The following is a 15,409-nucleotide window of genomic DNA, read 5'->3' as shown; positions in this document are numbered from 1 at the left end:
TGTAAAATATTTAATTATAATGTTTGAATAAATTTAACAGTATTAATGTAATAATTAAATAATTAATAAAGTTTGATGTATATTACCTAAAACAAGACATAAACAATAAAAAATGAATTAAAATAGAAAATGGAAATATAAGTTAAACATAATCTAATATTTATTAAAATATAAAATAGAAATAATTATTGAAACTAAAATTTTTTGTCAATTTAAATATAATCCAATAACGGAATTAAAATAATAAAAAATATATTAAAATATAATTAAGAGAAAAAAGGTTAAACATAATCTAGTATTAAAATATAAAACAATAATAATTATTAAAATTAATCTTTTATAGAGTTAAACACACTTCAATAAATGTTAAAAATATATAGTAATTATTCGTATTTTAATATGATTTTTGCATTTTTTCGAAAGAATTTTCGAAAGTAATTTTCTTGTTGGAACATGTCATTTAAATAATTTTGGTTTCCATATTTTAAATTTTGCTAGTTTAATTTATTTGTTACCTTGATACTTTTATATTTTATCTTGTTCCTTGGAAACTTTATTTCATTTTTTTCTATGGAAAATATATCAAGTTTTTCAAAGAAAAATTAAGTTTTATCACGTTTAATTTATTTTAAAATTTTGTAGGTAAAATGTGTCAATAATTTTAAATTTATAGACAAATTTATTTAGTATATAAAAATTCGTTGATAAGAGATAACGAGAAGTGTAAACAAATAAAATAAATGAACATTTGTAAATAATTTAATTAATAAATTATTATATTTAAATAATAGTTAATAAAATATTTTTTTTGAAATATTTTAATTTAATATTTTTTGAAAAATGTAAATTTACTTAAAATATGTTAAAATAAATTATCAAAACTTAAATTAATTAATTTTAACTTGGTTTTTAATATCGATTATTTCATTATTTTAATCAATTATGTCTGTATAGCGTTGAATTTCACGACTTTATTAGCAAATTGCAGAGTTTTTCAAAAAAGAAAAATACATTGTTTTTGCGCTTTTGCACATTGATTTTCCCACTTTCATTACAAATCTACACAGGAGTTTCCAATAGTTGTGAAGAAAAGACACCATGAGTGAAATCTGAAAGAACGCCGCCAGATTTACTGCAGTCTCCGAGAACTTAACCACTTCTACCTTCATCACTGTGTTTAACCGGAAAATTTCAAAAGCATGCATGAATTAAACTACAATACGCTGCCTGCAATGGATGAATCACTAATTAAGAAATTAAGAAAAAAAAAAGAAGTTAGTTACCTGTTCGGGATATCAATTGAAATTCCGGACTTTGAAATTCCTAGCGATGAGGAACGCACAGTAAACGTCAACTGCGGCGTAAGTAACTTGTTTGTCACTGAGATGAAATTCATACCACATGCTGCAGCTATTCTCCCTCCGTTGGGATACTTCGTAACCGAGACACATCATCACGATCTCTTCCACCGAAGCCTGTGCGAGGTTCGTGAAGAACAGCCTCAGATCTAGAGGATCGCTGTGCATCTCCAACTCAAACTTCGAAAGCTTGAGCTTCCGCCGGTCAGATTGGTTCCAGAATCCGACGAAAGTGTGGTTAGGATTGTTCAACAAAGTGCGGAGGTTACTCGGTACGCGGTTGGCGTGCGCCAGTTGGAAGATGAGGCATCGGCTGCCGATGCAGAGTTGCAGCGTTTCCGCCGGCGGGTCGTCGGGGCCAGGAGTCCAATGAACGCCGAGGCCGACGACAAGGCAGCTACGGTAGACGTATTTGCGGCTGAAGTAGAGCGTGGAGTCTAGCCAGCGCTTTGCGATGGTAGCGCTGGCGGTGACAGTGGCGTTGAAGTAACGGCCGCCGAGGGAAAGGGAGTAGAATTGGTGAGTTGAGCAGTTTTGTTTGGAAAGGAGCATAGCCATGGTTTATATTTCAGTGCTTCTGCTATACTGTTTTGGCTCCAGTAACCGGAGTATTTAAATTATACAGGGCTTGATAAAGGCCCGGATAGGAAAAGAATACATGCACAGTTCTATACAATATATATATATATATATATATATATATATATATATATATATATATATATATATGAAAGAATGTAATTATATCACATTCTTTCATATATTAATTATATGACATATAATATAAAGTTGGTTATCATGTTATATAATACAATAAATTAATAATATTAATAGTAAAATCATAAAATTATAAGTAATAATAATAAATGGATAAATGTCAAAATAATAATAATAATAACAACAAGTGTGAAATCCTTTAAATGCGAGGAGCTCATTAAGCAACAAAAGGGAGTTCCTCCTTTTCTTTATAACAAACCCTCTGCTCCCAATTTCCCTTTCCTTTCTTGGTAACTTACATAAATTTCATATTCTCTTCAAACATAAGTTGTCTTTGGAGTCACACTGAAGATTTCTACAAAACCCACGTATTGAAATCTCACACACAATTAAGTTCCTTTCAAACATATTTTAGAAAACTTAATTTGTTAACATTTATTTTGTTGGCCTTTTTCTTAATTGCACGTGGATTTTCACTACTCCCACAAACTCTTGACGTGTTGGTGAGTTCGATTATGTCCTTGGATCATTAATTTGATCTCCTTATATATGTAGATAGGATTTCATAGGTTAAAGTTGTGGAAAAGTGTTGGTGAGCTTAAGAATGTCTTCGAGGTGAGGGAAGTTAAAATTCTAGTTGCTGTATGATGAATTTTTGTGTTTATTTTTTTGTTGTATGTTGATTCTTGTGATTGGTGTCTTAAATGAGTTTGTTAATCTTTTTTCTTGTGAGTACAAAATGAATAATTCTTAATTATGTGTCTTAATATGAATGTGTTATAAAACTTGAGGTTTTTTATGGCATGTAAAATGAATGTAATGATTCATATATGGTTTTGTTTGATAATACCTCTGTGCGAGTCTTGAATTAAGAAATATGGCACTTCTCAGTTAGAAATCTAAAAGTTTAAGATATTTAAAGACGTCATTGCAACGCCATTCGGACCTACTTAATAGTGGTCACTCACTTGGAGGCATTGGGTGCAACTTTCGATTACAGGGTCAAATCAGTGAGTCCTAGAAGATCATAGTGTCAGATGCCACTTTTCGAGTGTCGGGTGTCATCCTGTTTTTCTAGTTTGAGTCATCTCGAAAAAATTGAGATTCATATTTCGTTACCTGTCATAAATTTTTACAAATGACTTATACATATTGTTTTTTACTTTGACAGTTTAAATCTTTGATTGTAGATATGTAGATGGAGCTTTTTTTCCACATAAGTTTCCAATAGTTTAGATTGTTAACAACTTTTACCTTTAATATTTGTTTAGTGCATATAATTTTCCAAAGTTACCCAATTAGGTTTATTCGTTTTGCATTACGTTCTTGATTCAATTATCTTTAATTGAATCTAAGAATATAATTTTCTAAGTTTTTTGGAAGCTGCAATTTTATATTTTTTAAATCCCAAAACAATTATTTATGTGTTGTTAAGTTTGTGCAATATATTTGAGAATATATGATATGAAATGTAAAATATGTATGATGATAAGGTATGAATAAATGAGAATGTAATGGATTTCATGGAGTAAATCCTGTTAATGTATGTTTCTTTAGTCTATGCATTTATGTATAGATTCAAACAATAAGATATCTTGACATTTTAATAAGCATTCACACTCATATAAAGTAAAATAGGTTATGTTGTGAGAGTAGTGAAAAGTGCTAATAGAAATGTATGATAAATGTCTTGAGATGCAAACATAACTAACCTTGTGATTAATTGAGCAAAATCATTGACCATGATTTTGTAGAGCAACAAAGGTCATCACTTTTGTAGAGCAATAAAGGTTATCACAAATGCATATCTCTAATGAATTTGATGTTAATGCGTTATATATGGATAATTTAGTCTGATTTTACCTTGTTTGTAAAATGTATATTTTACAAATGCTTGGTGGTTAGTTTAGGTTGAATTGTAATAATAATAGGACTTAATTGAATCCATTGTATTACAATATAATGTGTGATATTTCTTTTGCTCATATATGTTTGTGCTTTTTGTAGTTCATGCATTTATTTTTTGTAATGATCACTGTTTATTGGTTTGAGTAGATGAGAATGTATGCGTTGAGCTACCTTAGGAAGAAGATGATGTAATTGTGTAGATGTAAGACTATAGAAACTAAGTTTGTTTCAACCTTTTGAAAAATTATGTAGTGCTTGTTTTCAATTGATTGGGTTTTCAATTTATTGGATTGTTGATGTAAAAGTACTTTTATTCTAATATGTTTATTTTAGATTACTATACTAGTACAGTCATGTCATGAATTATTACATTTATAATGTCTTATTTCTTAGTTTTACAATATTAAATAAGATATTGCAATTAGATTCAAAATAATAAATATAATAAATGTATTAAAAATAAAAAAATTATAAAATAGTACAATTAAAAATAATTGTAATTAAAATAAATCATAAGAAATAATTTTATATAATTATAATTTAATATTTAATTAAAATTAATTTATAACAAAAAGATAGTTTAATCACATAATAATATATCACTTTATAACTCTTCTTTTTTTAATTTTATCACAACAATATCACTTATAACTTTTCAGCTTGCACCTTTTGCTCTCTTTTTTCCCTTTCTTTAGTTTTTTTTTTCCACACTCACTTTCACTCCTCAATCTAAACACAATCCAAAAACAAAACTATAACAAATATCTTTTAGCATAACTTTTGTCTTAGTTTTCAATCTTATTCTACTGGAATTCTTTTAAGCATTTCAATACATGGTTCTTAATAAAGGAATGGAATACTGATTAGGAAATGAAATTACCGTAATCAGTGACGTATTTTATATAATCGACCATATATGTTTTGTTGGCATTTAATAATTTAAAGTATATCTATACAGACACATATAATATATATATATATATATATATATATATATATATATATATAATATGACTACGGAAAACAAGACAAATATATATGAATATTTATGTTTATTAAATTAAAGAATAGTTTAAAGCTAACATAAAAACTGATACTATTTATAATGTAAGATATATAATTATATCTACCATAAATAAGTTTAAGAGTGTGATTGTAAATTTTAAAACATAATGTGGAAAACGTCATGTAATAAGCTCTTAAGAAATGTGGGAAGTAACGACTGATAATTAGCAAGAAAAGGGAAAGCATTAAAGTGTTACTTATTTTTTAAAAATTAACAAGTGTGACTCTCAGTTATTTTAAAAAGATTTAACAAATATCTTAAAATTGGAAAATGTACAAATACTATTAAACATGACCTTGAAGAAGATAAGCTTAATTTTTAAAAATATAAATAAAATATATTATTAAATTAGATTTCTTGATTTTGTTTTACTTCTTAAAGTAAAAATGAGACCTAAGACGAGTTAATCAGATTTACAGCTGTTTCATATGAACCAAATCGATTGCTTAATAAGGAAATTTAAATTTTTTGGTTCAATTTTTTTTTGAAACTATCATGTTATATAGTTGATCAAGAATCGTGCCTTGTTATTATATAGTGAAAAAGACAAACAGAATAAAATAAACGAAAACAGTGTTTGTATCTAAATATAAATCAAGGTAGGACTTTCTCCCAAAAACACATACTTAAAAAATTATAATCTTTGTAGTTGCTCATCCAAAATTATGCATAAAAGGTTAGCTTATGTTATTTTAAGAAGTTGAGTACAAAATGCAGTAGCATGCATGTTTTTTAAATTAAATCAAAACATACAGTCATTTAGTGTTGTTGTAAAATTAATTTTGAAATAAAAAATGTAAACATAAATTACATCTCTTCCCGACACATACATACTGTCTTTATTATTTGAAAATGCGGAGTTTCTTTCTTTTGTAACAATGTTCTCTTAATAACATAAAGAAAGCCCTTAAAAAATGAACCGTTATAGTATTCGAAATCAATAATGAAAGCAAAGCATCCAACATTTTAGTTAGAATATTTTTTAAGAAAGATTTTCTTTTAGAAGATGTATATATCTCTTGTAATGACTGAGGGATGGTAGTAAAATATAAAAAATATAGTATAAAAAAAGAAGATTGAAATAAAAAAATCTCTTACTTATTTTCTCTGCAAATCAAATTTCAAATTTCATTTCTCCTTCAGCCGTGGTAATAAAGGCAGTCATATGAACTGAAGCCCTACCTATATTAAGTAAAAATTCAGCGATTCCAATGACAAAAAAGCATCAAACCAAATGCCGTTTGAAAGTAGTGAACGCAATATACATGCCCTAAATGGAGAAATAAACCCTCTCATGCTAACACATTCAAAATAAGGAAACAGCATAATACTGTGAAATGAGTAAAGTAAGAAATAAACCAGAAGTATTTGTGCTATAGTAAGAAATTAGCATGAGTTACCTATTACCTAACGGGTTTCCACGTTCCACACTCTGCTGTTTCTTCCAACGAGGAACGCACAGTAGGCATCAACGGTAGCATAAGCAACTTGCTCCTCGCTAAGATATTTCCTATCCCAATGGCTCATGCTGATCTCCCTCCTCTGCTCCACTATGTAACCAAGGCATTTCTCCACTATCTCCTCCACCGAATCTTGAACCAGATTCTCATCGTTCTCAGTTTCCGCAAAATACCTCAGATCCAGAGGATCGCGACGCATATGCAAACGGTGCTCCGAATGCTCCAGCATCCGGCGGTCAGAATGGTTCCAGAATCCGACGAAGGTGTGAGAGCTATTATTCAGGAACATGCGGAGTTTCCTCGGCACGCTGTCGGCGTGAGCGAGTTGGAAGATGAGGCAGTAGCGACCGACGCAGAGCTGCAACGTATCCGCCGGAGGATCTGAGCCGCCGGGAGTCCACTGGACTCCGAGGCCGACAACAAGGCGTTGCATGTAAACGTGACGGCGACGGAGGTAGAGAATGGTGGAGATCCAACGGCGCACGACAGAGGCGGTGGATGTCACAATGACCCTGACATAGTCTCCGTCAACGTCGATGATGTAGAGGTCGCGCTCGGAATTGCGCGTGTGGCTTATGACTCTGGCCATGGTTTGGAAACGTGTGAGAGAAGAAATTGGGGAAAATGAATGAAAGGGTTTATTTATGCTGAGAATTAGCAGGGGCTTGTCGTGTCGTTTGCATGACTGCACACTGTGCTCAGTACCGCCACTCAGTGGTGTACCCACTACGCAGGGTAGCAGATTTGTAGAGTCTAATGACTACGAAGCTTTTTTATTTACTAGTTAATAAAAAATATTTAACAATTTTGTTTTTATCAGAAATTTGTATTTAATTTCTAATTATTGTTTAATTTTTTTACATTTACTTTTTATTTAATTGATTTTTTATAATAAGAAAAACTTAATATGATTTTTTCTTTTAAATTAACATTAATATTATTTAGAGAACGTTTATTAAAAAATTAAAATGCACATGTGATACTATTTTATTGTATTAGATTTAAATAATGCTTTAGTTCTAATATTCAAGTATTTAATTATTTATTATTATTATTTTATTTAATTGAGTTTTAAATTGTTTAAAATTACATTATGTTGGTGTTAATATCTTTAAGTGTTTATTAATATCTTGAATTTATGTTTTTATTTTTCTTGTTTTCTCTCTCAATTTATTTAAAATTCAAAATATATGTATATTAGGAAGACTCAAAAATATGTATTTTTCATCTTATATTCATAAGAACTATCTTATATTCATAAGAACTATAATTATATATCAAAGTCCCACAACTTTCTTTTCACACAATTGTTACAGGGTGAATTCTATATTTATTAATTTGGTCAATCTCCAAAATTTCAAATATGAATTTTGTATTGTATAATTATTTGTTGTCGACTATCCAATAAGAAAATAACCGGTTTAGAACAATAATTATTAATAATTAATCTGAATAATAATAACTATTAGTGAGCAATTAATAAGAATGATAATCATTAATTGAAAATTAATAAGAATAATAAAAGTCATTTATTGATAATTAATGGAATCGTAAGTCAATTATAAGATTTATAAATATATGTTTGACAAGTTAAGTAATTACTTTTGATTATCCATTTTTATCATAGAAATATTAAGTAAAATAACTAACTTGAACCTTAGAGTGTTTTTTATATATAACTCCCTCAGGAAACAAATAGTTCAAAAGGATTTATAGGTTATTTGATGATCAAGTTTAGAGGCAAAGGATCAGTTGAACAATAAGACAAATCCTTTGTCCCTTCAATCCAAAGAAATCTTTTTTTACTTTCCTAACTAGATATTTTCATCTACATGAGTATAATACTGGTAAAGACATGATAATTTTTATTACCCCATACTATTATATAAATATACCTATCTCCAATAAATAATAAATCATCTTTTTCTTTTGCACTATTAAAATAATTATAAGTAAACATATCATACTAATATAAAAAAAAATTAAATAAATTATAGGAGCATAGGTAAGAAGGAGATGAACAACAAAATTCACGTTGATGTTCGAAAAATTTAACAAAAAATAATTATAATAAATATTTTGAGAAAAGAGAAGAATAAAAATATGAAAATGCATTTGTAATCCTAATTTTGTTAAAATTGATTTCGGTCATTGTAAATTGATAAAATAATCACTCGGCTATTACAATATGTGATTTTATATCTCTTAATGTTAAAAATTAAAATTTAATTATGATTTTCAATGGACACAAAGTTAGAAGAATTTAATTGACATATTTGGTGAATTTGAAGAAGTATTTATAAATATGAAAGTTTAGATGCCAAAATTAAATTTTACTAAAAGTATACGAATTAAAAATAAAGTATAAAAAAATTATGCTACAAGTTAGACTTTGAAAAAATAACTCAAAATAATATATAAAGAAAACGTTACATTACAAACTACTAAAAAATATTAGGCATACCTTAAAAATATGGTTAAATACTTTTTTAGTTAATAAAAAGGTTTAAACCGAGTTGAAAGTATTTATCACGAGTAAACATAATATAACATTTAACCCATTAAAAGTTTACCGAAAGCATTACAAATGTGGTTTGAGTATCCTAAGATGTATCAAATCAAATTCCAAGTCCTTTTAACTTTCTTATTATGCAAATATAAATGTTGCTAATGCATGGTTAACATTTTTGCTGTCAAATCGATAATTATGTAAAGAAAAAAATACACCACAATTATACATCAGTTGCACTAAATAATCTGATAATACTTTTTATCAATAACATGATATTCCCTGATTAATGATTCTCAGAGTTATGAATAGAAAATTAGGAACTGTACTTTATACTTACAAAGAATAACTTGTTGACAGAGATAAACGATTGGATGAGACAGTCGATTTAAGTAATTAAACACTAATTAATAATGTAACAGTTATTTATGAAGGGTTAACAAATATATTAATAAGTATTAATATTTAATTATTAAATTTGATTGTTATAATAGATTTTATTGATATAGGCCTTTTAAATATATAATTAATGTAAGGTAAAAACATTTTTTTTTCCTAAATCAAATTGAGACGTCTTTGTAAAACATATGACTCTGCGTATCAACAACTCGACAGGTGAACGTAATGGCGGCTGGAGTAGAACAGCGGAGGCGTTGGCCGTGATGGTGACGGAAATTTCAATTCCGGAGGCGTGGATCTCTTGCAGCAAGCGGTCAAAAATTACGTTTTTGGAGACATCCGTCCTTAGGAAGAAAGAAACGGGTAACAGTAATATCCGCTTGAAAGATTTTGCACTCCTTTTCCTTCCATCAACTAAATGGAAGGCATATATAATAATATTAAGAATGTATAATTAGATTTTGTTCTCGTCAAAGTCAAAGGGAACTTTAATTAATCCATTAAGATCTTTTATTATTTGACTCTCTTTTTTGGAATTTTTTAATTTGTAGCTCTATTATGTCTATAATGAATTATCAGAGACAACAAAATCAAGAGAAGAATCAAAGATGCTAGAAAGTATGATTTAGTTCATGATGGAAGTCTGTTGCATTACTCCATTACTCGACTTCTAACAGGTTTTCATGGAAGCCTATTGCATTACTGCATTACTAACAAGTTTTCTTTCGGTCTAATATCCTTAATTTCATTGAATTTATTTGTTATGACAGTTTTACTAGTTCTTTCGCTTGGGTGATTCCATGATGCTCCATTGAAACCACTAAAAGCCTTTTAGTGTTTTAACTGTTTTCTTACCCTATTGCATGAGACATAAACAATGGTCAAATATAGCCTTAGTTACCATGTTGCAGATTGAAGGAGGGATAGTTAGCAAACTCTATTTTAAGACAGAATGTTGTTCAAGAGATAACTACTTGCTCAAGACGTAGCATTTAATCTACTTTGTGTAATATTAATTAATGGTATAATGCTGTAGTATTTAATTTACTTTGTTTGCATTTGAATAATTATAAAAAATACATGCAGTCTATGGTTTGTAGTATTAAATATATGAACGCATTAATGAAAAAAATATATTCTTACTCACAATTTCAATTACATATATTAAGATATCGACATATATATTAAGAAATGCTAGATAGTTTTTGCATCATTGTTAAATATTACTAATTGTATAATTATTCGTATAACGAACTTACCCTGCCTTTAGATAAAAAAATTGTTTAAATAAGTTAGGTATTAGTTTCTAAAAAACCATACCCAAACTAAATATTCCACATAAAAACATTTATGTATTATTGTGTATTCATTAAAGTTACATTTCTAAACAAATATGTTTTGAAATGTGTAGATCAAGTAATATTGATTGAGTTGGTGTAACTGACCATAGTTTATGTACTGGAGGGACCGAAAGACATGGAACGTGACCGGACGACATGGGACGTGTCTGGAAAAGGATGCAGTCGGGCGTCTCATAGGAGGCGTCCAGTCGTAACTCTCAGATTGAGGCAGGATTAAGGTAAGATATGATTAAGAGAGTTGAGCCAGTATTGGATCATGATTAAGATTTCTCTAATCATAAGCTCATGGTAAAAACTATATATACAGATGAGGTATGAGGTAAGTGGTTACTATTTAATATACATTTATTATTGTTTTCAATTTAGAGTGAACAATTTACTGACTTGAGCGTTCGAGGACTTTTGACAGGTACCTGACTGAACGAGGTTCAAAGAAAAGTTAGATGTCAGATCAGATGGTGCTTACGTGAAACAGAGGAGAGATGGGATCGAAGGTCCTAAAAAACAAATTGTGAGAGTATTAATGGTAGCTCGACTCCTTGGTAGATTATAGTTTTTGAAACTTTATAAAGTACATTGATTATATCAATTTCTTTTATTGGATTCATATTTCATATAGCTGAACTTTATATTCATGTGAATAATTAAGATAGTATGAGTGTTACAAAATTCATAAAAGTTAGGTTACCTGAAATTGGGGACATCTATACAAAATATAATGCCATTGAATTCGGGACCACCGTTTATTGGTTTAGGAAAATCCAGAAACGAAGTGTCGTTTTAAAAAAACTCAATTTTAGAAAAAGATTGGGTATTAGATGTTCCTATGTTTCATTGGAAGAGAAGGAAACAAAGGGATAAAAGTTGTTTCTAGGTTCCTTCTTCCTTTTTTGGTACAATGGTAGTTACAACACACACATTAAAACACGTATAAAAGTTTAATTAGGTCACATCCTGCAATTCATAAATATTAATGATGAAATTATTTCACTTTTAATTATTAAACATGTATATTGTACGTTTATATAAATTGTGAAACTTGAAAATAATTTTATTTCATTTTGAATAAGTTTTTCAATAACTAATTTATTATGTCATATTATATACAATTATAATTATGGGAACATTTAAAAAATATTAATGTAAATAATTTATTTTATTAATGAAAGTTAAACTCCAACCTTTCAAAATCAAGGTCTAACATGTTCTGAGGGATAGCCTACTTAATTAAATAAAATTAAAATTTTTTTTGTGGAAAAGTTTATACACATTTGTATGAACAAAGTTTAACACATTCTAATGAAGAGAATGGAATCTAATGGAGCTGATTAAATAGAATGTTGTTATTATAAAGTTTGTAACGTTGAATGGCATAAAAGAGGGAAGCACGAACGGGAAAAAAAGTGTAAAGAAAAGGACAGAAAACAGTACATAGGAGGGGCCACTGTGAAATTTGGAGTTGCCAACTGTCCCCAAGTGTCGTCTATAATGGCTACATCACCTCCTCAATCTCCGCTCTATAAATATACAGTTTTTGAAGACAGCACATACCATGAAATCAACAGAGGGAGATTTTTGTTTGAACAAATCTTAATTGTGCTGTAATTTTGGCTCCTTTTCCCTAGTCTTTCGCTATCTGTTGTATTTTCTCATACCTTATCTCTCGCTCTCTGTAATTACAAACTCTTCCGCCATTGGATCTAACCTTCCTTCCCCTTCAGGCAAAGGTATTATTTCCACTTTCTTTTTCTTCTCTGTTTACGTCTTTCTATTATATTATTGTTGTTGCCATGGCTGTGACTACTTTAAAGTTGTTAACTTTCTTCGTTTTCATGGGTGCCCATTTCTAATCATATGTGGTCGCACGTTGCCGTGTAAGTTTATATGTATATGTATATGTATATGTAATGTGGGTGGGTATTAATGTATGAATATAATCTTTCTGGGGATAATTTGTTGTGTTGGCCTTGCTTCTTTCCTGGCTGAGAACCATTCGTGTATTTCCCTTGCTTAGATTACCTCCACCTTTTTTGTGCCCTAAAGCTTTTTATGTTTCTTTTCTTTTTTAATCTCAATGATTGTTTCTTTGTCTGTTATGTTTAAAAGTTTGAATCGGGGCTTTGGGTTGCTTAAAGGTGTATCATTATAGTTAGATTGCTAATTTGGTTAGGTTCAGCTGATTGAATTTTTGTCTCTAATTTATGATGCAGGGTCTGTCTGTTCCTGGGATTACATTCTTTTATCTTTAGATCTTGAAGGAGTGGTATTGCTTGTGGAAAATAGACCCTGGGAAGGGAAAGAAAAAATTTTGCTGGGCAATCATTGGTTGGATCTGTGTAATGTTAGAAAAAGCCAGAGAAGCAGAGAAAGGTATCCGAATCGGAGTTGAGATGTATTGAAAGCTGCCTTCTTGATGATTTACGAACAATTAAACCCTTAGTACATAAAATCCGTTTAGGAGGTGATTTTGTATGATGGGTTGAATCAAGCATTGAATTTGTGGAGGCAGTTTGGAGTATATTTGTGATTTATAGGATAACAAGCAAGGAGAAGTTAAATTGGTTTTGTGGTTCTTGGATGGATAGTAAAAGTGTAAAAAATAGGAATATCGAAGTTGATCTTGAAAGTGGATTGCCACTAATTGGAGACAATTCAAAGAAAGTCTCTGTCCCAAGTGATGCAAAACAAGGAAAGACGTTATTTGCTAAGGTTTCTGGTGGGATTGTTGGAGGTTCTATCAAAGGTGATGATGTGCCAAGTTTAATCCACAATGAATCAAGTTTTAGTGAAGTTTCCGGTGATTTGATGAAAGTATCAAGCACGCCATTGATGGGGAAAGATTCGGGGAACCGTACACAGCAAATCCCAACGAAGGAGAAACAGAAAAAGGCCTCTAATAAGAAGGCTCCGAAACCTCCAAGATCTCCACAATCTCCTTCATTGGATGCAGCTGACCTTAAGCTAATAAGAGAGATATCTGAACTTGCCATGTTGAAACGCGCAAGGATAGAGCGAATGAAAGCTTTGAAGAAGATGAAAATTGCTAAATCACGACCATCTTCCAGTACCAGCAGCTTTTTTGCTATGGTTTTCACTGTTGTCTTCTTTGTTGTAATAATATTCCAAGGTAACTTTTGGGATGAAAGTAGATTTGTTACGGCTGTGGCTATATTATAAGCATGCACATTACAACATGTAGGAGGGGTTTAGCATTTGCTACCTAAGCCAGGCGATTCCTAATTTTCAGATTGATACTTACGTACTATTTTGTGATAAAACTTCCATTTAAAACATGTTTCTGTCAGACATCAAGACCATCGTTAACTTAATAGAAAATATTGTGGAACCTGAACTGTTTAGAAATGTTTTGACATACTCTACAGAACTTGTTTCTTTTCCACATTATGTACTGCATATGGATTTTATTCTTCTGGCTAACCAGACAAGGTTTTAGCACTTACCTTTTAACTATGGTTGCATGTACTTTTAATGCTTTCACGATCTTGATCAATATGCTTCTTTTAGGTCTAAATTAATCACCCATTTTGCCCAACTAGTTGCTGAGACAATGAAGGTCACATGATTTTGCTTTCTCATTCCAGTTGCCTGGAATGAAACAGTTCAAATTTCTCCTTTTAATTACTAGTATGCAGCAAGGCTCCCAGCTGTTCAGTTTCCTTTCATCTCTCTATATGTTGATAATAGTTGAACCTCTTGAAGTTTGCATAGTCTATAAATTCCTTGGCACTATTAATCAATCATCTATTACTTTTTGTGTAAGTTAGAGGTTGATTAAATGGAATCAAAAAACTCCCCCAATGGTCATGTTTCTTTGATTTTCTGACGAGTGACAACGTTTTAGCTTTCTTGATTTTCTTTAATTAGACGTTGGTTTTGCAGGCGTGCCATCTAGAACAAGCTCAGTGGCAAGTTTCCAGGGATCTCCTGTGTCTACGGTAGAATCAGAGGGAGGTCTAATTTCAGTTGAGTACCAACTCAATCCTTCTGCAAGCGACTTAAATGTTCCTGGCTCAGAATCTCACAAGTAAGCTCAAATGCATCATGCCACAAAATATTTGAACCCTTCTTTAGCCTCATAAAAACACATTGCTGGTTCATTTTTCTTCCCCAATATCAATTTTGCTAATTGATGGTATTGGAAAATGGTACACCTTGCAGTTTTGTACAGCAGGTGGTCGGTTCAGATTTGCCTGAAAAATGGAGAAGAGGTTCAGGATAATGCACTTCTATCATAAAAAAGAATATAACTTTCCTGTATTCAAACGGTACTCTTGTTTCTCCTTCAGCCTCTTTGTCTTGACTTTTAGAACATATATTTATTTATATATTGTTAATTTATCCCTACTATGTATATTAATCAATGCTGGGGTGAGTTAAATAACCAGAACGGTGCTGCTAGAATTTTCCATTGCCTTGGGCCAAACACGTGTTACTTTTATCGTCAGCAACTTTCTTTTGATTATTCTCAATGAGAGTTGGAGATTATTCTTTTGAAGCCGCGACCAAGCTAATGAATGATTATATTTATTTGTTCTGGTTTCTTTTGTTATCACAAAGACAACTGGTATGTAATCGTGTGCTTTTTGTGACAAATATTTTACGTACAACAA

General features: G+C 30.3%; 3 protein-coding genes across 3 annotated transcripts; 1 reads left to right on the top strand and 2 right to left on the bottom strand.

Annotated features, from left to right (window-relative positions):
- Nucleotides 1-1,295: 1,295 nt before the first annotated feature.
- Nucleotides 1,296-1,947, bottom strand: LOC106774861 (Werner Syndrome-like exonuclease). The gene has a single exon (XM_014661890.2). It carries the CDS (start codon nucleotides 1,914-1,916, stop codon nucleotides 1,296-1,298), a length of 621 nt encoding a protein of 206 aa, XP_014517376.1. The 5' UTR covers nucleotides 1,917-1,947.
- A 4,378-nt stretch (nucleotides 1,948-6,325) lies between these two features.
- LOC106774860 (exonuclease mut-7 homolog) lies at nucleotides 6,326-7,222 on the bottom strand. Its single transcript, XM_014661889.2, has one exon. The coding sequence runs from the start codon at nucleotides 7,096-7,098 to the stop codon at nucleotides 6,457-6,459; it is 642 nt and encodes a 213-aa protein (XP_014517375.1). The 5' UTR covers nucleotides 7,099-7,222; the 3' UTR covers nucleotides 6,326-6,456.
- Nucleotides 7,223-12,252: 5,030 nt separating this feature from the next.
- Nucleotides 12,253-15,261, top strand: LOC106775133. Its single transcript, XM_014662195.2, has 4 exons — nucleotides 12,253-12,505; nucleotides 12,989-13,905; nucleotides 14,679-14,823; nucleotides 14,958-15,261. The coding sequence occupies exons 2-4, from the start codon at nucleotides 13,356-13,358 to the stop codon at nucleotides 15,016-15,018; spliced, it is 756 nt and encodes a 251-aa protein (XP_014517681.1). The 5' UTR covers nucleotides 12,253-12,505; nucleotides 12,989-13,355; the 3' UTR covers nucleotides 15,019-15,261.
- Nucleotides 15,262-15,409: the final 148 nt, after the last annotated feature.

This window comes from Vigna radiata, chromosome 10 (assembly GCF_000741045.1).
Source record: "Vigna radiata var. radiata cultivar VC1973A chromosome 10, Vradiata_ver6, whole genome shotgun sequence".
Taxonomy (NCBI): domain Eukaryota; kingdom Viridiplantae; phylum Streptophyta; class Magnoliopsida; order Fabales; family Fabaceae; genus Vigna; species Vigna radiata.
The sequence above is the reverse complement of the archived record's forward strand: the minus strand, read 5'-3'. Positions and strand labels throughout refer to the sequence as shown.

What these genes read in the sequence shown, in the direction of transcription:
- LOC106774861 (XM_014661890.2), bottom strand. Translation starts at nt 1,916, where the DNA reads ATGGCTATGCTCCTTTCCAAACAAAACTGCTCAACTCACCAATTCTAC.
- LOC106775133 (XM_014662195.2), top strand. Translation starts at nt 13,356, where the DNA reads ATGGATAGTAAAAGTGTAAAAAATAGGAATATCGAAGTTGATCTTGAA. An exon ending in TGTTGTAATAATATTCCAAG is followed by an intron (nt 13,906 to 14,678) that starts GTAACTTTTGGG and finishes TTGGTTTTGCAG; the next exon opens with GCGTGCCATCTAGAACAAGC. An exon ending in CCTGGCTCAGAATCTCACAA is followed by an intron (nt 14,824 to 14,957) that starts GTAAGCTCAAAT and finishes TACACCTTGCAG; the next exon opens with TTTTGTACAGCAGGTGGTCG.
- LOC106774860 (XM_014661889.2), bottom strand. Translation starts at nt 7,098, where the DNA reads ATGGCCAGAGTCATAAGCCACACGCGCAATTCCGAGCGCGACCTCTAC.